Genomic DNA, 27,414 nt, shown 5'->3' with positions numbered 1-27,414 from the left:
CATTTAAAAAAAAAGGATTTTAATAGCACTGGGTTCTAAAGATTATAAGCAATTCAACTAAAAGAAAAATGAACTGAATCAAGTAACTGAATGGAACACCTCAAAGCAAATCAAGGAATGACAATAGTAGGGAATATAACATGTCGATTAAAGTGAATGTGAGTTTAAATTCTCCCCAACTATAACATACTAATTTAATACAACTTAATTGTATCCTTTAGGCAATTCTTGTAAAAAGCCAAGGAAGTGACCCCAAAGGCCTAGAGGTGAATTACTTTAACTCAGATCTAGTCTCTGAAAATTTCCGTGATCCCATTACCTCTGCCCCTGTCCCATATAGGAATATGGAATACCTTAAGTTCTTTGCCTTCAGACTATAATTAATATCTGTGGATCCAAACACCCAACAAGGAAGTGTAAATTAGAGCAAAGCATAGTCTCCAAGTTCAGAGTTCTCTTTTTTTCTCCACAGCTCTCCAGAACTTCCTTTCTTACCTAGTGTCTAGATTCAACCCATCTTGTCATCCCTAGCTTCCCTGTATTTGGCCAACACCTGCCAGACCCTCTTGGCTAGTTTAAATGTGGGTACTGACTCCCTGAGATTAACCTGGATCTCCTGTAGCCAGATGGAGTAGTCTCAGCCTTTTCTAGCTCCCTCACAAGCCTGGATTGCATATTTGGCTCTGTTATTCAGGCACAATAGAAGGAATTGGTAAGGAACTAAGTTGTGTAATATTAGAAAATAGTCTCAATATTCTTACTAGCATGATGAAGCAAGGGACAATTAGGCATCAGGACATAGCTATTATATGTTTACCAATGTTCTTTAGTAACTTTAATTATTTAAAACCTGAGTATTTATAGGATTTTTAAAATAGAAGCACAGGTCAGAAAACAGAAAAGATATGAAAACTCAAGAGGTTCTTTTGGTTATAGGAAACTACTACATGTGTGCACATATTTTCTTAGATTCCAATCTAACAACCTGCTATTTCTTCTTTTAAGAATACTAAAAGAAACAGGGTAAAAGAGACTCTAGAAGTAGTATAAAAAGGTATAGAGTTAATAGGTTATTAAAGTCATGTTCTTGGCTTTTCTCCTCCTTAAAAGGCTGGGCATGTAACAACATGAAAAGTAAGGTGACTTCAGCAACTTGCTATGGCATGCAGGTGCCTTGTTCAATGTCTCCCTAACACAGGGCAAGCTATATGGCTATAACTTCATTCTTCTATACAATGTGAGTACTATTCACTACAAGTATTTTAATTCTTAACACATACTGTCTCAAAAGCCACACCCACTTAGTATTTCTATTTATAGGAATAAATCCTAAGGAAGTAAGAGATGTGCAGGAAGATTTATGCACATAGATTTCATCGAATTACTATTTATACTAGCAAATAACCCAAATATCAAACACAGGGCAATAATTACATTATGGCCCATTCATAAAATAATGTATAGCATGGAAAAGCACTCATGTTATGATGGCATGTGGGACAGACAAAAAAACTATATACAGTATGAGTCCTATCCACTCTAAAAGTTTCAAGTGTAGAAAAAGGGTAAATATTAGGTGTTTATCTCTGAAGGATGGGAATTTGCTTCTCTTTATATTTTTCTGTTCTTTCCATCATTTTTACAGTGTGTGTGTGTGTGTGTGTGTGTGTGTGTGTGTGTATGTATTAGTTTTGTGATCGAAAAAGTTCAATGTAGTTTAAGAAAGAATCCATGTAAGGTAGGATTCAAATTTTCCAAGAAGCTATAGCTAAAACAGAATGCTTCTGTCTGATGAAGCCGATGGACTCACTGGAAACATAATGCATTTGTTCTCTAGTAAACAATTTCCTTTCGAGAGCAATGTGACATGACAGAAGCAACAGCTCTTACACGACTCCCCCACCCCCTCATTTTTGAGTCTCATTGTAGCAGGTGAAATAATAGATTTTCTATTCTCGGTCTCTAAATTTGAGGGCAGGAAGCCAAATATTTCCTCCCTGGAGTTGCTTATGATTCACCAATGTCAAGGTTTGAGAATTAGCACAATTGAATATAAGGTATTAAAATCTGTTAAGGTATCTTGCCAAGTGTTTTAATTTCAAATAGTGATGGGAGAAAGAGCTGAATGTGTGTGAATCCTAGCAACCTTGCTATTTTACAATGAGCAGTGTGTCAGTTAAACCCAAGAATGTTACTTAAATCCACATATAAGTCAGTCAGCATAGACTACCCATGCAGGCAACAGAGACTATATATGTCTCTAACCCCCAGCCAGGGAAGCAAGTGAGAATACACATATTCAACATAACCCTTCAGCTCTTTTAGACAAAGTATTTATCATCTTCTCAATGGTAAAATAGTAATGTTATCTTTTAATCCAAAGAGTAATACATTTCATTTTACATGTAGTGACAAATTTAAATATGTATGGTATGACACAGGCAATAATGACCAAGGAAAAATGTTATAAAACTAGCTAAGCAATTAAAGCTAGTACCTTGAACACATCTAAAGTGGCTATTTATAGGAATGATATCTTGAACATGTTGTTCCTTCGTGTGCAACTGGATTATTAACCTAGAAAACAAAAGAATGCATCAACGAATAGCTACTGAAGAACCCAAACATTTAACAAAATACACTGTTGTGTTGATACACAAATCTAGGCTGTATTGATTAGGCTTGCTGTATCTTCTTCCCTGGATCTAAGCATCATGACAGCTAGATATTGCTCAAGGTCTAAAAGGATATTAGTGGTGATCAATATCTGAATACCCACACTGTGCTTTGTCATAAAGAACACAGAATAGTCTTATATCCTAAGAAAATTTTACACTCTTAAGAGCATGAATTACAGCACATATACCTTCAGAGTATGCACACAAGAGTGAATAGCTAGGTGTGAACTCCATGAGGGCAGGGACTATGGATGTTTTTTCACAATAGTATTTCTAGCACCTAGCACAGTTGCTAGCACATAGCTGTAGTTCAAGTTCGTAAAATGAATGAATTAGAAATTTCATAAATTAGCTTTCTGACTATATATGCACGGCTTTTACCAAAGAATGGCTCTCTCTGTTCAAATAGGTATACAGGTTCATGGAGGAGTAAGAGGAGGTACCCAGTTGCCTGGATAGGTCAAAATAACCCCAGTGACCAACAAGGTAGCAGATATTATAATCAGATTCCCTTTACATCCTTTGTGGTTTTACTCTGGTTTCCAACTTCATGCTGGTAGCTCTAGGTAAATATGACTGAAAAATTTGGCTGCCAGTATGAAATGCAAGCCTTCTAAATTCCTAAGTAAGTCTGAAATATTAATTTTCCTTTACTACTATCCTTAGTGGCCCCAGAATCAAGGTATAACCTGCTGGTAAACAGCCATTCTGAACACCTCCCCGCTTCCCCCAAAAAAGCACTCTTCGGGTGGTTCTTTTTGCTGGGAACACTTCTTCCTGAGACTCAGCTCAAATATCACCAATTCTGTGATGCTTCGTCCAAAATCGAGCAGAGCCAGTACCCTCATCCCATTTGCTTGTCCCTCTAATATAGCACGTACACACTCTGTTATAGTTATATTTATTTCCCACACTGATTTGAGCCCCTTGAAAGCAAGGACCATATTATATTCAGTTTTGTCTACTGTCTAATAGGTGCTCAATAAATACTGGTTAATAAAAGACTAGAATAAGCTATAGAGAGATGAACATTTAAATATAACTGTTCAACTACTGACTTTTAAAAATGGCATTGCTGAGTTTGGAGAAATATAGTGGAGTGAGAGACATCCCCAGATCGTTCCCCTTGAAACAACAATAACCTGAGCATCTAAAACTAAATGGAAAACACCTAAACTACACACCAGAATGTCTGAGCGTGGGATCTGCGCATAAGAGCTAACACAGGTCAGAACCCTGGGAGTAGGAACGTGGACTAGGAGAAACAAAGAAGGTGCCTATCTAAGCTGGTACTCCCTGCAGGAGGAGGAGGAGGAGAGAAGGTGCAGCGATATCCCTAAACAGCCTGGGAGAGCTGTGAGTTCCCTGTGGATGTTGGCCAACAACAGTGCCCAGTCATCAGGGCAGAAAGCAGAGAAGTAGGATAGTAGAGAAACAACGGTTGAGTTTTAACCACTGCAGTTGCAAAACCGAAGCTGAGCTGCAGCCCCCAACTCCCAACCCAGAGGACCAATCCCCCCATATCCTCCAAGACCGAAAACTATGGAGCCCAGAGGAAACTAAGCAAATGCTACTGAAACTGTCGCTGACACTAACAGAAACTAAGACTGAGATTAGTGAGCGCGATTAAACGTCTATAAGAAAAAAGGCATTATTAAGGCTTTATATAAATCAGGGATCCAAGAGGCTTAGATGCTACAGGAAACCAAAAGAAAAGTGTCATCTTTGCAACAGGCTAAAGAGAGACATCTATATAATAAATTTTGTTTCTGGGGAAGAAAAAAAAAACCACAGCAGAATACACTTCCATTAATGCCCAGGCAGAGAAATAGTCCACTAAACACCATATGAACTACCTAGGTGACAAGGAATCTCTGAAAGAAAGAAAGAAAAAATCTCCAGAAAATAAGCTTGCATAGACATATGCAACTTAAATGACAGAGAATTCAGGATGGTATTTCTAAAAATCTCAGTGAGATCCAAAACAATTGATATCAACAATTTCAGGAACTGAAAACAACTAGATGAACAGAATGAGTTCTTTAGCAAAAGGATTGAAACCCTCAACAAGAACAGAATAGATCTTCTAGAGATAAAGAACACACTGCAAGAGTTGAAAAATGAAATAGCAACCTTGGGAAATAGTCGACCAAATGGAGGAAAGGATCGGTGATAGCAAAGAGAGAAATCTAGAAATACATCAGAAGGAAGAAGAGAGAAACCAAAGAATGAAAAATAATAAAAGAGAAATACAAGAACTAACTGATACCATCAGGAGAGGAAATATAAGAATAATGGGCATTATCGAAGGTGAGGAAAAGGTGCAGGGACTAGAAAGCATTTTCAGACAAATAGCTGATGAGAATTTCCTAAATCTAAAGAATGAGCTGGAACTTGGAATTCAACCAGTCAACAAAACACCCAATTATCTCCACCAAAAATGCCTTCACCAAGACACATTGTATTAAAATTATCAAAAATCAATGACAAAGAATTCTCAAGGCAGCCATGGAGAAGAAGATGGTAACTTATAAAGGAAAACCCATTAGGTTATCGTTGGACTTCTCAGCACAAACCTTACAAGCCAGAAAGGAGTGGAATCAAATATTCAAACTATTAAGTGAAAGGAAATACAAGCCAAGAATAATGTATCCAGCTAAGTTCTCCTTTAGATATGAAGGAGAAATAAAGAGCTTTCCAGGCATACAAAAATTGAGGATAATTCTCCAATATGAGGACTGCACTACAGGAAATATTGAAAGGGGTCAGCTCATCTAAAACAAAATGACAAATATAAGCAGAGGAGTGCAATCCTTACTAAGAACAGGGCATTATAAGCTTAAAAACAAGAGATCTGCTATAGCAAGATAGTAATGAAAGTTCAGCATACATAGGGAGAAATTAAGATGACAATGACTGAAAAGGGGAGGATCCAAAGATCCAAATTGCCAAAGAGGCTTGGAGATAAGGCATGCACAGAAATGGATGACTGTGTGTATGTGTGTGTGTGTGTGTATTTATAACCATCCTTTACGTATTCATAGTGGTAACCACACATAAAAGATTCAGAACTGAATAGATAACATCAAACAAGGAGAACCAGAGGGAAAACCCACAAGAGCCAACCAAAATAAAGAAAACAGAAACACAAGGACAAAGAAGCAATGGAAACACCGAGATACCAGAAAGCAAAAGATAAAATGTCTATAAGAGACCTCATATTTTAATAATCACCCTAAATATAAATGGACTGAACTCACCAATAAAAAGGTACAGAGTTGCAGAATGGATCAAAAAACAAAACCCGACCATATGCTGCCTCCAGGAGACACATCTCAGCTCCAAAGACAAACACAGACTCAAAGTGAAATGGTGGAAAATGGGATTTCAAGCAAATGGCATTCAGAGAAAAGCAGGAATAGTGGTACTAATATCAGATGAAATAGACTTCAAAATAAAAAATGTAAAGAAAGATACTGAGGGATACTTCATAAAGGGAATCATGCACCAAAAAGACATAACACTTATTAATAACTATGCACCCAAACAGGGAGCCCCAAAATATGTAAAACAATTACTAAAAGAACTAAAGAGAAAGAGAACAAAACACTATCATGGTAGGGGACCTAAATATCCAACTGTTGGATATGGACAGGTCATCCAAACATAAAATCAATAAGGAAATAACATCCTTAAACGATACATTAGACCAACTGGACCTAATTGATATATACAGAGCCATTTATCAACAAAAAGGTACTTATACATTCTTCTCTAGTGCACATGGAACATTCTCAAGGATTGGACACATACTGGGAAAAAGAGATAGCCTCAACCAATATAAGAGGGTTGAAACACACCAACCGTATTCTCTGATCATAATGCTTTGAAACTATCAAGAGATACATAGAAACAAATGATAATGATAGTACAACATAGCAAAACTGTTGGGACATGGCAAAAGCGGTCATAAGAAGAAAGTTCATATTATTACAGGCCTATCTCCAAAAACAAAAACGAACCGAAATAAACAACCTGACACTTCGTCTTAAAGAACTAGAAAAGGAAGAACAAATGAAGCCTAAAGTCAGCAGAAGGAAAGAAATAATCAAAATTAGAGGAGAAATAAATGAAATTAAAAACAAAAACAGTAGAAAAAAGAAATGCGACAAAAAGCTGGTTCTTTGAGAAAGTTAATAAAATTGATAAACCACTGGCTAGACACTAAAGAAAAAAGAGAAAGAACACAGATAAACAAAATCAGGGATAAAAAAGAGGAAATGACAACAAATATTGCAGAAATACAAAGGATCATACAAGAATACTATGAAAAAGCATATAACACCAAATATAATAACATAGAAGAAATGGACCAGTACTTAGAAAAATACAACCTTCCTAGACTGAATCGAGAAGAACTGAAAAATCTAAATAGACTGATCAGCAGTATGGAAACTGAAACAATTTTCAAAAACCTGCCAAAAAGTAAAAGTCCAGGACCAGATGGCTCGACCAGTGAATTCTACCAAACATTCAAAGATTAAATACTTATTCTTCTCAAACTTGTCCAAAAAATCAAAGAGGAGGCAATACTTCCCAACTCATTTTATGAGGCCAATATTACCCCGATACCAAAAAAAACCTGGTAAAGTGAACACAAAAAAAGAAAATTATACACCTATATCTTTCATGAACACAGATGCAAAAATCCTAAATAAGAGACCACCGAACCATATACAGCAACATATTAAAAAGATGATACCCCACGATCAAGTGGGCTTCATCCCAGGGGCACGGGGATGGTTCAACATACGCAAATTGATTAAAGTGATACACTACATAAACAAATTAAGAAATAAGAATCATATAATCATATCAATAGATGCGGAAAAAGTCTTTGACAAGATACAGCATCCATTTATGATGAAAACACTTATCAAAATCGGTACAGAAAGAAAGTACCTTAACATATTAAAGGCAATATATGACAAACCCTCCGCCAACATTATACTTAATGGTGAAAAACAAAAAATCTTCCAAGATCAGGAACAAGGCAAGGATATCCAGTATCACCACTATTATTCAATATAACATTGGAGGTCCTAGCAAGTGCGCTCAAGCAACAGAAAGATATAAAAGGCATCCAAATAGCAAATGAAGAAGTCAAAATTGTCACTATTTGCGGATGACATGATTCTCTATATAGAAAGCCCTAAAGACTCCACAAGAACACTACTAGAAACAATAAACAAATACAGTAAAGTTTCTGGATACAAAATCAATGTTCACAAATCCATAGCGTTCCCATACTCTAATAACAAAGTGTCAGGAAAAGAAATGGAAAAAATAATTCCTTTTGTAATTACAACAAAAATAAAACACCTAAATATAAATTTAACGAAACATGTGAAGGATCTATATAATGAAAACTACAAGATCCTATTAAAAGAAATCAAAGAAGATACAAAGCAACGGAAAGACATTTCATGTTCTTGGATTGGAAGAATCAACATAGGAAAATGACCTTTACCTAAAGCATTATACAGATTTAATGCAATCTCCATCAAAATCCTATTGGCATTTTTTAAAGAAATAGAACAAAAAATCATCACATTTGTATGGAAGCACAAAAGACCCTGAATTGCCAAAGCCATCCTGAGAAAACGAATGAGGCTGGAGGCATCACTCTGCCTGACTTCAAATTATACTACAAAGCAACAGTAATCCAAAAGGCATGGTTATTGGCAGAAAAACAGACACATGGACCAGTGGAAAAGAATCGAGAGTCCAGAAGTAATCCCATATTTAAGTGGGCAAATAATTTTTCACAAAAAAAGCTAAAGACATACAGTGGAGAAAGGAAAGCCTCTTCAATAAATGGTGCTGGGAAAACTGGATAACCACCTACAAAAGACTGAAACTAGTCTGTTGAATGGGAGTACATCAAACTAAAAAGCTTCTGCTTAGCAAAAGAAACAAGATAAAGAGACAACCATATGAATGGGAAAATATATTTGCAAGCAACACTTCCAATAAGGGCCTAATATCCAAAATATACAAATAACTCGCACAACTCAATAACAACCAAAAAAACAAACAATCCAATCAAAAATAGGCAGAGGACCTAAACAGATATTTCTCCCCAGAGGACATACAAATGACCATCAAACATATGAAAAGATGCTGAACATCGCTAGGTATTAGGGAATTGCAAATCCAAACCACAATGAGATACCATCTCACACCTGTTAGAATAGCTATAATGAATAGGACAAGTAATAACAAATGTTGGAGAGGATGTGGAGAAAAAGGAACCCACATACACTGATGGTGGAACTGCAAATTGGTACAGCCACTATGGAAAACAGTATGGAGTTTCCTCAAAAAACTAAGAATGGATCTACCATATGATCCAGTAATCCTTCTACTGGGTATTTAGCCCAAAGACTTGAAAACCCATATCTGAAAAGATATTTGCACACTGATGTTCATAGCAGCATTATTCACAGTGGTCAGGACATGGAAACAACCAAAGTGCCCTTCAATAGATGATTGGCTAAAGAATCTCTGGTACATATATACAATGGAATATTACTTGGCCATTAGAAGAGATGAAATACTACTATTTGCAACAACATGGATGGACCTCGAGGTAATAATGCTAAGCAAAATAAGCCAGACAGAAAAAGTTGAAAACCACATGCTCACTTATATGTGGGATATAAACCTAAAAGCAACAAATGAACAGGATGAACAAACAGAGACTCAGGGACATGGACTACAGACTAGGGGGGGAGGTAGATGGGGTAAAGGGAGTCAAATATGTGGTGACAGAAAGAAATCTAACTATGGGAGGTGAACACACAGTGTAAATATACATATGCCTTATTGTTAAAAGTATACAGCTGAAATTTATTGGATTTCATTAACCAATGTCACCATAAAAAAATAAAAAATAATAAAAAACAAATGAGTCAAAAAAAGATAATCAAAAGGGAAAATAATTTTTCTAAAATAAAAACACCCTTTATGTAAAAAAGGGGGTTGAATAATATTATAGGAACAGTGTTTCATTCATGAACATCTAAAATGCATTGCTAAGAATACTCAATGAAATTAACACACATTCCTCTAATTTTCTTCAAATTATTAAATGGAATATTATCAGTAAAGATACAGTCTTCTAAAAAAATAACTAAAATAAAATAAAAATGGCATTGTTGTGAAGGGTTTGACTTCTATTTTGTCTTTTGGGGGCTTGTTTAAGCTTTTTGAAAAAAAAAATTTTGCAAATGTGTTAACTTTTAAGGCAATAACCTGGGGCAAGAAATTGCTTAGCCAGGACTAAGGGAAATAATGCTGTCTTTCTGTTCTGATCCTGCTTGCCTAAATTACAGGGGTTTGTATTTTAAGGTGATTAGAGGAATACAGGACCTTTTCAACCTGCAAAGTTCATGAGTTGAGAGTCCTATAAATCCAGATGGAAGTCCAGAAACTAGATAAAGGCTGACAAAGCTAGGGTCTAGAAGGAAGAGCTTACTTTGAGGAAAATAAACACAAATCAATATAATATCAAAGTAAATAGAAATGATGTTAAACATGAGCAGTAAAGTTTCAGCTGGATTGTATTAAGAACCATCACAAAACAAACAAGGATGGACCTTGAGGGCATTATACTAAGTGAACTAAATCATACTGAGAAAGACAAATACTGTTATGATTTCAACAAAGAAAAAACCAAGCTCATAGATACAGAGAACAAATTGGTAGTCCTCAGAGGCAGGGGAGTAAGCTGTGTGCAAAATAGGTGCAAATGGTGAATAGGTACAAAAACCCAGTTATAAAATAAATCAGTCATGGGGATGTAATGTATAGCACAGTGACTAGATTTAATAATACCATATTGTATATTTGAAAGTTGCTAAAAGAGCAAATCTTAAAAGTTCTCATCACAAGAAAAAAACTGTAACTATATGTGATCATTTCACAACATATACAAATATCAAATCATTATATTGTACTCCTGAAATAATGCCAATTATATTATCTCAGTAACAAAAAGTACCCCCCCAAAAAAACCCAGCCCATCATAAAACAAAAATAAACTGGGAATTTAAGTCAATTCCACAAATATTTATTCTGTATCTATTATATATGTTAGTCACTAAATAAATTATAGCGAGTAGGGCTAATAATAATCATAAAAATTCTACTTAACTATAATCATTCCTTTAGAATGGAAAGATTAAAAAATAGGTACATGGCAAAACAATGGAAATCAGACTTTGGTAGTTGTCAAACAGAACAGAGTAACATGGAAATATAAAGAAGGTTAAAGATGAAACAGGTTGCACTGTAATACATTTGTTGTGAAAACATGAATGTTAGTGCTTTTTTAAAAAAAAAAAAAACCTTATTTTTAACTGTAGTATTGTTATTCTCACGTAAATTTCTCCTGTAGTTGACAGCAGCAACTACAAAACTAAAGATTAAAATAGGCTTCAATTCCAGGATAAAAAGGCCAAAAGTAAAAAAGTTCTGGACACCCAATTCAGAAATGGCACTTAAGAGATAAGAATTTGAGGATTATAGGTGTCTCTGATTTCTAAAGAAACTTCTCGATATAATTTTGAGATATGTACATGGCTATGCTACATTCTGTGAAAAAGTAACTTAACCTCCCTGTACTTCAATTTCTATATCCAGAAAAAGGGGATGATGATGAAATTACTACGTTTTCACAGTACTGCTCATATGAGGGTTAAATGAACTAATTCAGGAAAGTGCTTAGAAGAAGAGTACCTGGCACAGATGAAGCCATTGTTAGTTTTTGCTATATTCCCATAACTTATACAGATATAGAACACAAGAATTTGATTTCTATGTGGGAAAGACACAAATAGTCAGGAGAGCTACTGCTGCAAATTCAAAAGTTCTAGTGCAAGAGCTTAGGTAGAATGAGACATTCATTTGTCTCAAAGCCAGCTGCTCATTCCCTTATTAGCTGAATAGAGTTCCAAACCTACGGAAACAAGGGACCAGATCTCCAGCTGTGATAATCTCAACAATGTAGCTATTTTACTTAATTCTCGTAATTTTTTTTTACAGAAGGGTCACATATCTTCACCCTATTCTACCCTTTGGAAGTGGCAGTGATGTTCAACTTTTCATGTTTTTTGACTTTTATGAAATCGGTCTACCAGAATTTGATGAAATCTGGGAAAAATGAGTTTCCCACATCAACAGAAATGACCAAGCAAGACCTATGGAAGAGCTTCATTGAACAAGTTGATGTCCAGTTAGAGTAGCACCAAGTCTCAGAAAAGGGCAAGATAGGCCAGTGGGAATTTCTTCTGTAATAATTAGCATAGACATTAACTCCTGATAATCTAAAAGTGGAATCTGAGAAAAATTGCTTTTAGGCAGAATTCAATGTTAGGTGATAGCAAGATATAAGTGAGCAACAATTTTTAAATTCTAACGTCAAGAAACCTGTGAACAACCAAGGTGGTTTGGGCACACAGATAATATGTAATGGTCACCACAGATACTTTTAAGATGGAGCATTAGTGGCAAGGAAGATCAGCAGCTATAATGACAGCTTATCAAAATAATCTTTCGATTAACAGTATTACCATTATATCAACACATATTGATACAATGCTAAATGTCGTTTATATTTCTGCACATTTCATTACATTAACAGTGAAATCAATAAATGAGGCAGTTACTGGCCTACACTGAACCATTCCAGAATTAATGAATATAGCTTCTAGCAAGTGGATTAAGGGGGTGAAGAGACTGGAGGAACCAGTTGAATTGGGTTAAGAAAAGGCACTTCTATCAAGGTAAACAATGAATTGATTCTATAGCATTTCTATTTTCTGCAAACCACTTTCACATTTATTATTATCCCAGTTACAACTCCAAAGGCTATAAGGTAAGCAGTTAATGTTTTTATTTAACTGATGAGGACACTAAGGGCCAGAAAGCTTTATTGACTTGCCCAAGGTTACACAACACATGTCAGTTGCAGGGGCAGGAAATAAGAACCCAGGCTTCCTGCTTCCCGGCCCACTGAGTCCGTCCATTGAACCACAATGTCAGGAGCAATCCAGGGGCTTGGCTTGGAAGTTAACTGGCACTTCACACCTGGCCCTGAACCTGTTGCCCGTGTGGCCTTAGTGGGAGGGGGTGGTGGCTCATTGCGGTTTGAGGTTGGGAGGTAATGGCAGGGTCCTCTCCTCTGCAGGAATCAGGTGGTTACTTACTCATATTGCCCGTTCCTCTGGGCTAGCGTCAGGGCGCAGGGCTCCCGGAGAGGACCCTTCATCTCCATACCCTCGACAGTATGCAGGCGCTAGTCAAGGGTCTGCGGGAATCTGCCGTCCGTCCCTCTGACCGCCCTCCCCGGTGCCCAAGGCATCGTCTCCCATGCCAGCCCCCTCCGCAGCTTGGGTCAGCCTCCCCACCAGACCGCACCACCCCCACCCGTCTCCGCCGCGTTCCGCAGTCCACCCGACCCCCACCTCCGCCCTGCGCGGCCTCCCCTCCCCCTTCTCTCGGGCGGATACGGCAAGGGGCTGGGCTCCGACAGGGAGCGGCAGCTCCATCTGGGCGGCCTCCGGGTTCAGTGGTGCTGCGGCCTGCGGGCGGATCCGACGACAGTGCCTCCCGCGTCCTCCCACCCGCGCGCCTCGGCTGCGTGTAGTTTTAAGAAAGGCTCCGCGCTGGGAGCCGGGAGCCGAAAGCCGGGAGCGGAGAGCCTGACCTGAGAGAGAGCGGCGCCTCGTGCCCCCGCCAGTTTTCCAGGCCGCCGCAGAGTCCGCCCCCTGCGGCCAACCTCCAGAACTGCAGCGAGGGACCCGACGGACCCGAGGCGTCTCCACCACGTCCAGCAAGACATGTATTTTAAATGCTGCATGTGACACCAGAATTGTTCTGGGGACTTTGAAGATTGCCACGGAGACAATCAAGTCATACCTATGAGGGATCTCAAAGGTGTTGGTCCAATAGGATCAACCATTCAAAGAGATCCTTATTACGGTTGTAATGCACTGTGCTGGTTATCCTATCTCTACCCTTCCTCTTCTTCCTTTCACTCCCTTAATCAGAAAAAATCCCCAAAGTTCAGACCTTTGCGCTCCCTCTGGATCACCTCTATGCAGTCAACGACTAAAAATACATCCCTGGCCCCGACCCCTTACCTAATATACCCCATTTTGAACACAACACTGAATGACAAAACTAACACATAATCATTTCACATAGCCACCCAGGCTCGAAACTTCAAAGCCATATGCTTTCTTCCTCTCTCTTAATTCCTCTGGATCTTATCTGTCCACAACCCTTGTTAATATTTTCTTCGGAATTACTTTCAGATTCCTTGTTTTCTATTTGCACCACCATCACTTCACTTTATTGTAAGCCCTTGACCATTAAACCCTGTTGACAGTTATAAGAATATTCTTCCCAGAGGAATACTTCGATTGTGTTATTCATTTGCTCAACAATCTACAACAGACTATTTATTGAGACTGGTTTTAAACCTATAGTAACTAAGACCGTGTGGTATGGAGGTAGAGAGACTAATGGAACCGAATACAGAGCCCCCAAACAGATCTACATATATATGGGAAGTTGATATGCTGCATATGTGACGTTTCAAACTAGTGGGGGAAGGAAAATGGGTTACCCACTAAATGGTGCTGGAACTATTAATGATCCACATGGAAAATTATAAAATTCGATCCCTACCTCACACCATAGAGGGAAAAAATCAATTCTAGGTAAATCAAAAAATCTAAATGTGAAAAGCAAATCTTTACATCTTTCAGAAGACAATAGGAGAACAGCAATAAGGGAAGTGATGGACACATTTAACTACATTACATTTCAAAATGTATGTACTTCAAGACAACATACACAAGTTAAAAGGCAAGCTACAGACTGGGAGAAGATCTTTTCAATGCATATAACTGACAAAGGATAACCTGTCAAGTTCTACACTTCTAGCTGTGATCACCTTTCTGACTTCTTCTTCTATCATTTAGTCCAACTCACTCTGCTTAGCCACGCTGCTATTCCGAGGACTTGCCAGGAACATTCTTGCCTCAGGGCCTTTGCACTTGCTGCTTACCCTACCTGCACTCTCGCCTCCTTCAGAGCTTTCCTCAAATGTCACTTTCTCAGTGAGGCTTTCCTAGACAACTTTATTTAAAATTGCAGTTCAACAATCTCCTTTCCCACTGCAATACACACATGCTCCCTATCCCTCTTTATTTTTCTCCAGAGGACTTATCACTATCAGTTATTCTATTTTACTTATTAATTTTATTTATTGTTTACCTTCCCCCCACTTGAATATAAGTTCTATGAGGGCAGGGATTTTTTTTCTGTTTTGTTCATTGTTACAAGTACTTAGAACCATTCCTGGAACAAAGCAAATGCTAGAAAAATATCGAGTAAATGAATGAATGGATTAGTATCCAGCATGCATGAGATCCCCTACAAATCAGTGAGAAAAAAAGAAAGAAAACTAGTAGAAAACTTGATTAAATATATGAATAAGCAACTCAGAGTCAAGGAAACTTGAATGGTCAATAAATACATGAAAGGATGCTTTGCTTAATTACTATTCAGGGAAATTGAAAATTAAAGCTATGAGATACCATTTCACAACCATTGGTTTTGCAAAAATTAAAATTCAGACAACATCAAGTATTGTTGAGGATGTAGAACAGATAGAGCTCTGGTTGCTGTGAGGAGTGTAAGTTGGTAGAACTGCTATGAAGAGGAATTTGACATCATATAACATTGTACATGTAATACCCTTCAACACAGAAATTCCAATTCTAACTATAGACTTGAGCAAAATTCTACACTTGGTGCACAAGGAGACATGTAAAAGAATGTTCACTGCAGCATTATTTGCAACCTCAATGAAAAAATGGAAGGCAATTTAATGTCCATTAGTTGGTAAGTGGATAAATAAATCATAGTATTCATGAAGTTGAACACTGTTTTGAAATTAAAACGAATAACAAACTACATGCATTAACAGAGTTAAATCTCAAAAATATAATGTTGAGCATAAAGAGAAAATTACAAAATATGTACAGCATACCATTTATATAAAGTCTGAAAATGTTATATGTTGCTTACAGCTACATAGATATAATAGTAAAAGTATGTAAAACATGAAAGGACATGATCATCACCAAATACAAAAAGGGGAGAAGACTGAGACTGGAGAAGCACATACAGGGAATATCAACTATATCTGTAATATTTATTTTTAATTTTATTAAATTTTTTCTTTTTACTTTTTTTTTAATGACTACAGCACCTGGTATTCCTAGGTGGTCTCCCATTCAAGCACTGCTTAGCTTCTGAGATTAGATGATTTTTTTACTTTTCAATTATAGTAGGCATACAATATTATATTAGTTTCAGGTATACAACAGAGTGATTTGTGATCACGCTGATAAATCTAGTACCCATCTGACACCATAGTTATTACAATATTATTGACTATATTCTTTATGCCATACTTTGCCTCTCCATGACTATTTTATAACTACCAATTTATACTCCTTAAGCTCTTGCTCTCTTTCGCCCCTCACCTCCCCCTTCCATCTGGCAACCCTCGAAATGTTCTCTATATCTATGAGTTTGTTTCTGTTTTGTTTGTTTATTTTGTAACTTAGATTTCACATGTGAGTGAAATCATATGGCCTTTGTCTTTCTTTGTCTGACTTACGCCACTCAGCACAATACCTTATAGTTCCATCCATGGTGTTGCAAATGGAAGGATTTTATTCTTTTGCTTATATATTTACTTATTTTTATAGCTGAATAATATTCTATTGTCTATATGTACATACATATAGTATATATTGTATATATTTTCTTTATTCATTCATTGCTGGACACCCAGGTTACCTCCATATCTTGGCTACTGTAAATAATGCAGCAGTTAACATATGGTTGCACATGTCTCTTCAAAGAAGCATTTTGATTTTATTCGAATGAATACTCAGAAGTAAGATTACTGGGTCCTTCTTTGTCTCTTATTACAGCCTTGTTTTAAAGTCTATTTTATCTGGTATAAGTATTGCCACCCCACTTTTTTAATTTACATTTTCATTAAACATTTGTTCCTATCCCTTTACTTTCAGTCTGTGTTGTGTCTTATCTGGAGTTTCTTATAGGCAGCATGTATAAGGGTATTGCTTTCTTATCCATTTAGTCATCCTTTTTTTCTCCCTCATTAATTCCCTCCTTCCTACTTCCACCTCTGACCCATGGATGTTGCCGTTTCCCCTTAAGGACTGGATCTATCTTACAGATGATAAAACTGAGGTAGAAAGTAACTTGCTCAAGCTCCCACAGCTAATAGGTAGCAGAATTTGAAAATGGCAATTTCAACTAGTTTGAATAAATGCCAAGTGATCTGCCGGACTTAGTAAACACTCCAATAGGAGCACCCTGGCCCTGGCACCCCCAGTGCACTCGGGGCGGGGGGCGGGTGAGTGGGACTGGCGCACCTGGGGTATAGTCTGTGGCTCTACCTGGGGCATGAACCCAGGACCTTCTGTATGCAAAGCAGATGTGCTAAATAACCACTACACTATGGAGCCACCCTTAGTCATCCTATCTTTTGATTGGAGTATTTAATCCTTTTTCATTTTAAGTAATTATTAGTAGATATGTAGTTATTATTTTATTATTCATATTTTTTATATATTTTTCTTCTTTTTCTTAAAGAAGGCTCCCTAACATTTCCTGTTATATTGGTTTTGGTCTTATCTGGAAAGCTCTTTATCTGTCCTTTGATTCTAAATTATAACTTTTCTAGGTTGAGTAATCTTGGTTGTAGGTCCTTGTTTTTCATCACTTTGAGTATTTTGTGCCAGGACCTTCTGACATGCAAAGTTTCTGTTGAGAAATTGGCTGACAGTCTTATGGGAGCTGCCTTGTAAATAACTACTTTTCTCCTGCTGCTTTTAAGATTCTTTCTTTAACCTTTGGCATTTTAATTATGATATGTCTTGGTGTAGGCCTCCTTGGGTTCATCTTGTTTGAGACCCTCTGCACTTCCTGGGCAGAAAGGTTGTAGGAAAAATCTCTCGGTCAGTAGAAAGGATGAGGATCCAAGGTACAGATGGAAGCATCAGCCTTAGAGAAGAGAATACTTCCTCCTCCAAGTCTACATTATCCCCGGCACCTAAAAAAGTGCCCTACATATACTGGGGCACTCAAATATTTGTTGTAAAGAATAGGAGGCTGTGGAGAAATGGAGGCAAGGACACTAAAAACTGTAGTCTCTCACAAAGGAGATGATTTTCTCCAAAAATAGGAGTAATAAATGGATATTGTAATAGCAATAACAACAATAGTAATATCTGATCCTGGTGGCTAATGTTCAATATTCATGTGACAGACACTCTGCTCATGGCCTTTCATTTCTCACTAAATCACTGTAAAGTAGTAATATTATTTCCATTTTAAAGATGAGAAACTGAGACTCAGAGATGTTTAACAACTTGCCCATTAACTAGTAAGTGTCAGGATAAGGATACAAACTGAGATTAGTCTGAATCCAAAGCATGAGGTTTTTAACCAACACATTATGTTATTCATTCAGTATTAATAGTAGAAACAGTAAATGTTTATTTTGAACCTACTATGTGTCAGGTACCATGGTAACTGCTGTACAGGAATTACGGCATTTAAAAAAATTATTGGGGTGACATTGGTAAATAAAATCAAATAGGTTTCAAGTGTACAATAATACAGTATGGCATGTATATTGCATTTTGTGTTCACCACCCAAAGTTAAATTTCATTCTGTCACCAAATATTTGACCCCCTTTAACCCTACCTCCCTCTTCCCCCTTCCCTCTGGAAAGTAGCCGCTAATCCACTGTCCTTGTCCATGAGACTGTTTGTCATATTTGCTTGTTGCTTTGTTTTATATCCCACGTATGAGCAAAATCATATGGTTCTCAACTTTTTCTGACTTATTTCATTTAGCATTATAATCTCAAGATCCATCTATGTTGTTACAAATGACAGTATTTCATCTTTTCAAATAGCTGAGTAATATTCCACTGTGTACATGTACCACCTCTTCTCTACCCAATCATCTATTGTAGGACACTTTGGTTGTTTCCATGTCTTAGCCACCATCAATAATGCTGCTATGAACATCTGGGTGCATATATCTTTGTGGATATATGTCTTCAAGTTTTTTGGGTAAATACCCAGAAAATGGATTGCTAGATCATATGATAGATCAATTCTTAGTTTTTTGAGGAACCTCCATATTGCTTACCATAGTGGTGGTACCAATTTACATTCCCACTAGCAGTGTACAAGGATTCCTTATTCCCTACAACCTCTCTAACACCTGTTGACACTGGCTATTCTAACAGATGTGAGGTGGTATCTTATCGTGGTTTTGATTTGCATTTCCCTAATAGTTAGTGAAGTTGAGCATCTTTTCATAACGTCTGTTGGCCACTTGTATGTCTTCTTGGGAGAAGTGTCTGTTCAGATCCTCTGCCCATGTTTCATCACATTTAATCTGTTGAGATTGAAGTTGAGATTAGAGGGTTTGGGAACTTGAATAAGGCAGAGAAGGAGGGAACAGGCACTGTTGGAGAGTGACAATGAATTCAGAAAAGCTAAAGGGTTTTAGAGCAACAGACAGAGCCCAATTGGAGGTAGATGGCATACATTTCTATAGTGGTTTAAACGAGCTCATGTCTGTAACTTTCTTTGGCAATGCTTGGCAGATGGAAAGCAGGAGTAGAAAAAATATACCAGGAAGGTGCATAAGGCTTGGAAATTAGTATAGAAGGCACAGCAGAAGATAATGAGGTGAAGAAGTCTAAAGTAGTATTTAGGATGTATTGAAATAACTGGCAGTGAAGTCAGTGTTAGGTGAAGATATTAATCTCCCCAGTGTAGGACCAACAGAAGAGACGAAGGAAAACTCGACTAATTAAATAATTTTCCTAGTTCTGATCCTGTGAAAAATTGTTGTATTTCCCTTTGAGGGATCATTTTGGGGACTATACTTACTTATACACTTCTGTATGTATGCAGTTATCTTTGTAAGTTGGCTAAAATCATTTTTTTAAAATCCACAGCCACCTTCTGACTTAACTATGGTTGTGTATGATATCACCGTTTAGTCACCCAAGTTTGAAACTTTAGGTTTATTCAGGAACCTTGCTTCTCCTTTACCTACGATATCCCATAACTCAAGTTTTGTCAGTTCTATAGTAAATTCCTTAATGTATTGCTCTGACTATTCTCACCTATCATCATCAGATGGCATTTTGCCTAACCGAATAAAGGTCTTGTGCCTTATACTTGTATTTACATGCAAGAAACATCCAATGCGAAGAGCTAAAAGGTCATTGAACAAAATTCAAATAAATGAAACTCTAGCTTTAATAAAACACGAGTCTTACCACCTTCAGCGCGCGCGCACACACACACACACACAATTAAATGGGTGCTCAATGCCTGTCTTTTATCCATTAGACCACTATAAGTTCTTAGGAATTATGGGCTTTTTAGAGAAAAAATAAAAAATTGAGATCTTAAGAAAGAAACTATAAAATAGTAAAATAAAATGGAAAACTCAAAAATAATAACAATTTAATTAAATGGTTACAAAATATAACATGCCAAGTTCATTTATTATTAAATTTCATATTTACTTAAAAATTCATTGTCTTTGAAAACAAATTTTTGGTTGAATCATCTTACTTCCCAAGAATTTCCAAGTATGCATAATAATTATAGAGAAATCACAGCCATTATAAATTAAATTAGTTACATGCGGACAAATTTCAAGAACGAAATTACAAAAGCCCTTTCAAAATTTTGTAGCAAAATATAAATAGTTGATTCAAGATTTAGATCCCTCTTAATATGTAAATATGATGCTGGCTGAAGCTTTCACAAGTGAGAGAGCTGAGGGCCTACAGAGGCAAAAACAGGCCTGCCTAACATAGATGAGGCTGAGGAGGAAGCTTTTGCACAAGTGAGTTAGCAGCCAGAAGCTGGAAGGCAGGCCTGGCAGAGGCATGAATGATTCATTGAGTTTTAAATCACCAGTATTTGAAAGCCTCGCTGTTCATATACACAAATCCAACATAGGTATTGCTTTCTATACAGAGCAGCATGAAGAAGAGCTCATTTTTATTTACATATTTCCATTTATACTTTTCACTCCTTATAGAATTTGGGGTGAAAAGGGCTCATTAAATGGTGATGGGTATAGCAGGGAGGAGAAGCTGGCTTCCTTTGGCACATGAGGCACTCCAGATCCTTTTCCCCTCCAAATCTCACCTTCCCTTTGCTACTTTATTTCTGCCCCAGTAGTTTCTTAATTCCCTTTGCCCTATTTCATTCTCCTAACCTAGACTCTCCTGTCTGCTTAGCGAATCCCCTAGCCAGGTCTGGCATTGCCCAGATCTACTTTCCTCCTTGCCTTAGAAATTGGAGACACAAACTGAAAGATTATGGAGTTAGCTTGGCATTTATGGCTCTAAGGAGTCTGTCTTGAACACATATTTCCAGAGTTACCTCCCAAGACCACTCTTCACAAATCTTATGCTCTATCCAGCCTTTATTTCTTTTAGGAACTGAACACATGCAGTAGTTAGTAGCAATCAGACAGGTGTGCTCATGACTCAGGTACTCTGTTGATCATCCAGCTGAGTACGCTAATTTGCCATCTTGATCTTGACCTTCATAGTGTGTTAAATTTTTTAAACTAGTCATAAGTCGGTTAATATATATCTACAAAGAAAGAATCAAAGAGATGCTGATGTTGAAATATCATCTTGAGAATTCTACAAATTCTCAAGATGATACTCATCAGACCCATAAACTACATTTATCTGATGAAAATTCTTATATAGCATGTAAAAATTTCTCTAGTACTTCGAAAACCCTAAAAGAGAAAACAGAGTTATGGCTAAATTCAACTCAGTTTTTTACTTATTGGGAATAAAAATTAAGCACGTCTGCCAAGTAAAACCATCTCTCTTAATTGTTTAGAAGCAAAACACAGAAATTATTAAAGTAAGCAAGCTAGTGTTTCTAAAGTACAAAATTCAAAAATTCCAATCAAGTCTTGAAAACAATTTTTGTCTCTTTGTGACATAATTTATACTGTGATGGGTCCAATGGGACAATTCGTGAAAATTAGCTGAGCTCCTTTCTACCCTCAACCCTGTGACCCTTCTCAAGGTAGGCAGTGACACAAATCTGGTCTTGCAGGTGTCACAAAGGAAGGGCAGAACATACTCCTGGTTTTTAGGTTACTGTTTTCTGTGTTGGTCCAAGGCGCAAGACAGAAAGACCTAGGGAAGAATATTTGCTGTTAGGTTACTCACTCTGTCCTTCTACCGTAATAGGTAAGAGCCATAGAACTGAGAAGGAGGCAAGTAGGACAAGAAAACTTAGAAGCTAGGGTCTCGTAGTCATGATGAGGGGAAGCAGCACTGGGTGGCAGTAGGGACTGTGCTATCAGAGGCCTGATGAGGAGTTGGCCACTTTAATAGATAGCAGCAGGGAGGGAGGACAGGGTGACTGTACACCTCAGGGAAGGTCAGTGCAGAATATATGAAGAGCCTGGAAGTGAACACCTAAACCCCACCACTGCTATTTCAGTCTTATATAAACTCTGGAGTTCAAAATCAACCCGAGAGTCATGAAGGAAGGAGAGGGTGACCCTAAATCTGATTGAGTTTAATCATGAAATCACACACACACACACACACACACACAATCAACATTGACTTGACTGAGTTTACGTGGACAAGTGTAGATTGTTTTCTGCTTTCAGGAAGAATGGTGCCTCTAGAAAGAAATTACACCCAGATATAGGCAGTGTATAAACTTCAGAACCTTGTTTATTTTGCTAGGATGGCTGTGTTCCTAGCACCTGGCATCTAGCACAGTAGTTATTCAATAGGTATCTGTGGAACCTAAAATTATTGACTATTTAATTTCTCAATTACATGCTACTTAATCTTACTTCCATCTCATTAATGCTGTCTTTCCCCCCAACCTCCTCTGCAACTGTACCTGCTGGAATCCGCTGTTCTTCAATGCTCACCTTAAATGGTCCTTCCTCTGTGAAGCTTTCCTCCTGTCACTTCTCAGCTAGAAAAGAATTCTTCCTCTTCTGAACAACAGTGTCTCTGTGTATCTCTTATGGAACTTCTTGGAACTTCTGAGGTCTGTTTTTGTATTATATTGTTACAGAATGAATAAGCACATGATAAGCTCTGTTCATTCTTATCTTCACTCCCTCACCATCTTCTTAGAGCTTTATAGTTACATTTTTTAAGTAAATGTTTATAAAACATTTACTTATATTTTCTATATTTTTCTTATTTTAATGTGCATAAATATATATGTGAAGTTTAAAAAATGATTATAAAGGGAATGCCCATGTAACCTTCATCCAGGTCAAGAAATTGAACATTCTTAGCATTTTGGAAGAAAACTCCAAACCAGATGCCCCTCTCTCTGACCACTGCCTCCACCCAGAACTAAACCAGGGCTTGTTTGGACTGGTCAAGAGTTGAGTCATACTGATTGTTAAAATTTTTGAAGATCGTCCCTTAGGACATAACCATTATCTTGACTTCTGTGATAATCATTTATTTTCTTTTCTTTATAGTTTTATCACTTTTGAATGTAGCCATAAATACTGTTGCCTGTTTTTGAACTTTATATAAATGGTACCATACAGTATGCACTTTTTTTATATCTTGCTTATTTTACTAAATATGACATCATGCATGTAGTTGTACATAGCTGCTATATTTATTGATGTGTAATATTTCATCATATGAATACATCACAGTTCATTCATTTTCCTGTTGATGGACATTTAGGTGGCTTCCTGTATTTGGCTATTATAAACAAAAGTTGCTATGTGCCTTCTTGTGCATAGCTTTTCATGCACATATGATTTTCTCTAGGGTACATTATTTTAGTGGAATTTCTGGATCAAAAGTGTTGCATGTTGAGCTCTCCAAAAGCAAAAGCTGAGGAGTGTTGACTATAAAATGTTTATTAGGGACCAAAACTTGTGAATCAAAGGCAGAGGAAGTACAATTGTGCAGAGGGAAAGGATGGACTATGATACAAATCTGACAAAACTTGGGCCAGCTTGACATGAAGCTGGAACAAGTAATGCCCATCAGCATTTTCTGCATCAGGCCTCGCTCATTTCCACTCCTGCCCTGCTCATTCACTTCAGGAACAGTGTGACCTTGGGCAAGCAACTCTCCGCAGCTAAAGCAGACTCTCAAGATATGGGAATGGCATATCTCTGTTTCTCTAGCATAACAGAATATGTATGTGTTCAGCTCTAGTATATAATATCAAACTGTTTTTCAAAGTGTTTGTACAATTTACACTCTAACATGCACTATGAGAGTTCCCAATGTTTCCCATCCTCACCAACACTTGGTATTGTTACTCTTTAAAAAACAACTGCCATTCTAGAAGGTATGTAGCTGTATCTCACTGTGGTTTTAATTTGCGGTTCTCTAATGACAACAAGGTTAAACATCTTAGCATTTACTGCTTTGTCTTTTTTTCCTACTTATTTTTGTTTGGTCTGCCTTAGATAGTGACTCTCTCAGGGAAGGGTCAGCCACCACAGCCTGATGTCCATTTGTGTATGCCCCTCAACCTAAGAATAGTTTTTATATTTTTAAATTGTTGAAAAAAATCAAAGTGGAATAATATTTCATCTATGAAATTCAAATTTCAGGTGTCCTTAAATAAAATTTTATTAGAACCTGGCCATGCTTGTGTGTTTATGTATTGTCTATGGCTGCTTTCAGGCTACGGCAGCAGAGTTTAGTTATTGTGACAAAGACCTTACCGTCTGCAGAACCTGAAATATTTACTATTTGCCCTTACAGAAAAAGTTTGCTGATGTCTGTTTTAGGTCACTTTTTCTAAAGTGCAGTCCCTGGACCAGCAGCATTGACATCACCTGGAAACTTGTGAGAAAGGCAAATTCCTAACCAAACCACAACCAATTCAGAAACTCTGGGAGTGGGGCCAGCCATCTGTGTTTTAACAAGCCCTCCAGGTGATGCTGATGTGTTAAAGTTTGAGGCCACTGGTCTAGTCCCAGTACAAAGACCTAATACATTTTACTTGCAAGTCTTCACGGTCCTTGATATCTTGTTCTACACAGCTGTAAAGGAACCTTAATAGTATTCTATAAATATTTTATTATGCATGTGAAATCTGGTCAAAGTGGACACTTAGGGCAAAATTAAAGGAGGAAAAGTGGGGAAAGAACAGAGGCCAACATAATATCTGAAGGGTACATGTGGAGGGTGGAAGACTCCATACAGCTAAGGACCTTCTTCCTTCCATCTCACTTTGTGAAGCCTTTTAACAAAAATGAATCAGATATGGTCCTTGTCCTCAAGGAAGTCATAGTCTAAGTAGGGAAGTGTCCTGTCATCTTCTTCCTCATTTTACTGCATTTCTTCAGAACTTACCTTTGAGGAAGTATATCTGCACCAAATTGCTGACCCTAATACATGAAAATGAACAGAGAAAATGAACTTCGCCAATAACTTTAGTTTAAGACTGACTTTCAGAGTGACTTTCTCATATTCTGCCTCTTTCCTTGGCTTAGTCTGAACCTCAAAGTATCACCACGCTTTTTTCTTTCCGTTAACTACCATCCATTGAGTGCATATTACATGTCGAGGCCATGCTAAATGTTTTATGTATACTTTTACATTAAATCCTCATAAAGCCACTTTGAGTTAGGTATTATTATATCTATTTTACAGAGGCAAATCTGAGTTTATAAATAATTTGAGCTTATAAATAAATCTAAGCTTATTAAATAATTTGGTAAAATCGGGACACCAAGTCTTTTTGACTCTAAAGTCCAGGCTGGTAATAATTGTGCTATTCTGCCTCTAATAATATTCGCCATTTGCAATACTGCAAGAGAATACAAACCAAATTCAGATTACTTAGCATGTGTTTCATGTTTTAGGGCATATATGGGTGTGTAGAATTTCAGGGTGGGAAATACTTAAAAATCAGCTATCTTTTTTACTGAGCTAGGTTTTGTGTGATTATTTTTAAAAGTAGAAAATCCTTTTCCAGAAATTGTCAACAAGATAAAGAGAGAACCATCCAAATGGGAAAATATATCTGCAAGCAACACCTCTGATAAGGGCCTAATATCTAAAATATACAAATAACTCATACAAATCAATAACAACAAAAAAACAACCGATCCAATCAAAAATGGGCAGAGGTCCTGAACAGACATTTCTCCTTAGAGGACATACAAAGGGCCAACAAAAATTTGAAAAGATGCTCAACATCGCTAGCTATTAGGGAAATACAAATCAAAACCACAATGAGATACCGAGATACCATCTCACACCTGTTAGAATAGCTATACTCAACAGGACAAGTAATAACAAATGTTGGAGAGGATGTGGAGAAATAGGAACCCTCACACACTGCTGGTGGGACTGCAAGTTGTTACAGCCACTATGGAAAACAGTATGGAGTTTCCTCAAAAAACTAAGAATGGATCTACCATATGATCCAGCAATCCCTCTACTAGGTATTTAGCCCAAAGACTTGAAAACCCATATATGAAAAGATATTTGCACACCAATGTTCATAGCATCATTATTCACAGTGGCCAGGACACGGAAGCATCCAAAGTGTCCTATGATAGATGATTGGCTAAAGAAACTGTGGTACATATATACAATGGAATATTACTTAGCCATAAGAAGAGATGAATACTGCCATTTGTGACAACATGGATGGACCTCGAGATAATCATGCTAAGCAAAATAAGCCAGAAAGAAAAAGTTGAAAATCACATGATATCATTTACATGTGAGATATAAACCTAAAAGCAACAAATGAACAGGACAAACAAACAGATCCTCATGGACATGGAATACAGACTATTGGCTATCAGAGGGTAGGGGGTGGGGGAGGAGGGGATAGGAAGACAGTTAAAGGGGGTCAAATATAGGAGGGTAGGTGGAGGGTGAAGTGGGAAAAGGAGATCGAATGTATGGTAGCTGAATGAAACTGGACTTTGGGTGGTAAACACACAATAGAATTTACAGACGTTGAATTATAATGTACACCTGAAAATTATATAATTGTATTAACCAATGTTACATGAATAAACAATAAAAAAAGAAAATCCTTTTCCATGCAACTTAAAATGACAATGTCAAAAAAAGTTCCTTAACCAAGTAACATTGTAAATAGCACAGTGATTTATATTTCTTGTTACATTGTACATTGAATAACTACATTGCCTCTTCAGTATGTAAAAAAAAATTTTTTGAACTCACTCTGCCTACTTACTCCTATTCCTCCTGTTAGGAATTATTTCAACTAATCCATTATTGAGCAATATTTTTTAAATCATCTTTAAATACGTTATTTATTTATTATATAAGTATAAATACTTTCAAGGAAAATTAAAAGTAATAGAAAAGCAAAAATAAGAAAAAAGTCATTCAAAATTCTACTACCTCTCTCTAACTGCAGTTAATATATTCCGGACATTTTCCTTTGTAGAAATTTATTTATGTTAATAGTTTTTCTTTCTTTCGCAAAAACGGAATCATTCTATTTTCTTGTTTGCCTTTTTTCACTCAAC

At 37.1% G+C, this 27,414-nt stretch overlaps 1 protein-coding gene across 3 annotated transcripts in view; it reads right to left on the bottom strand.

Annotated features, from left to right (window-relative positions):
- Positions 1 to 13,650, bottom strand: part of OCRL (OCRL inositol polyphosphate-5-phosphatase) — a 55,405-nt gene extending 41,755 nt beyond the window's left edge. Inside the window, exons 1-3 of one of the 3 annotated variants that reach the window (XM_016152756.2) lie at positions 13,253 to 13,650; positions 12,950 to 13,029; positions 2,498 to 2,577 (exon numbers count right to left, since the gene is read on the bottom strand). In XM_016152756.2, coding sequence (XP_016008242.2) covers positions 2,498 to 2,577; positions 12,950 to 13,029; positions 13,253 to 13,291 — 199 coding nt within the window. In that variant the 5' untranslated portion in view covers positions 13,292 to 13,650. The remainder of the gene's footprint in view (positions 1 to 2,497; positions 2,578 to 12,949; positions 13,030 to 13,252) is intronic. The other 2 variants (XM_036226800.1, XM_016152755.2) reach the window with 2 other exon arrangements.
- Between the last annotated feature and the right edge of the window lie 13,764 nt (positions 13,651 to 27,414).

The sequence above is a fragment of the Rousettus aegyptiacus genome, unplaced genomic scaffold (genome assembly GCF_014176215.1).
Source record: "Rousettus aegyptiacus isolate mRouAeg1 unplaced genomic scaffold, mRouAeg1.p scaffold_m13_p_9, whole genome shotgun sequence".
NCBI lineage: Eukaryota > Metazoa > Chordata > Mammalia > Chiroptera > Pteropodidae > Rousettus > Rousettus aegyptiacus.
This window is presented reverse-complemented; position numbering and strand designations above follow the sequence as displayed.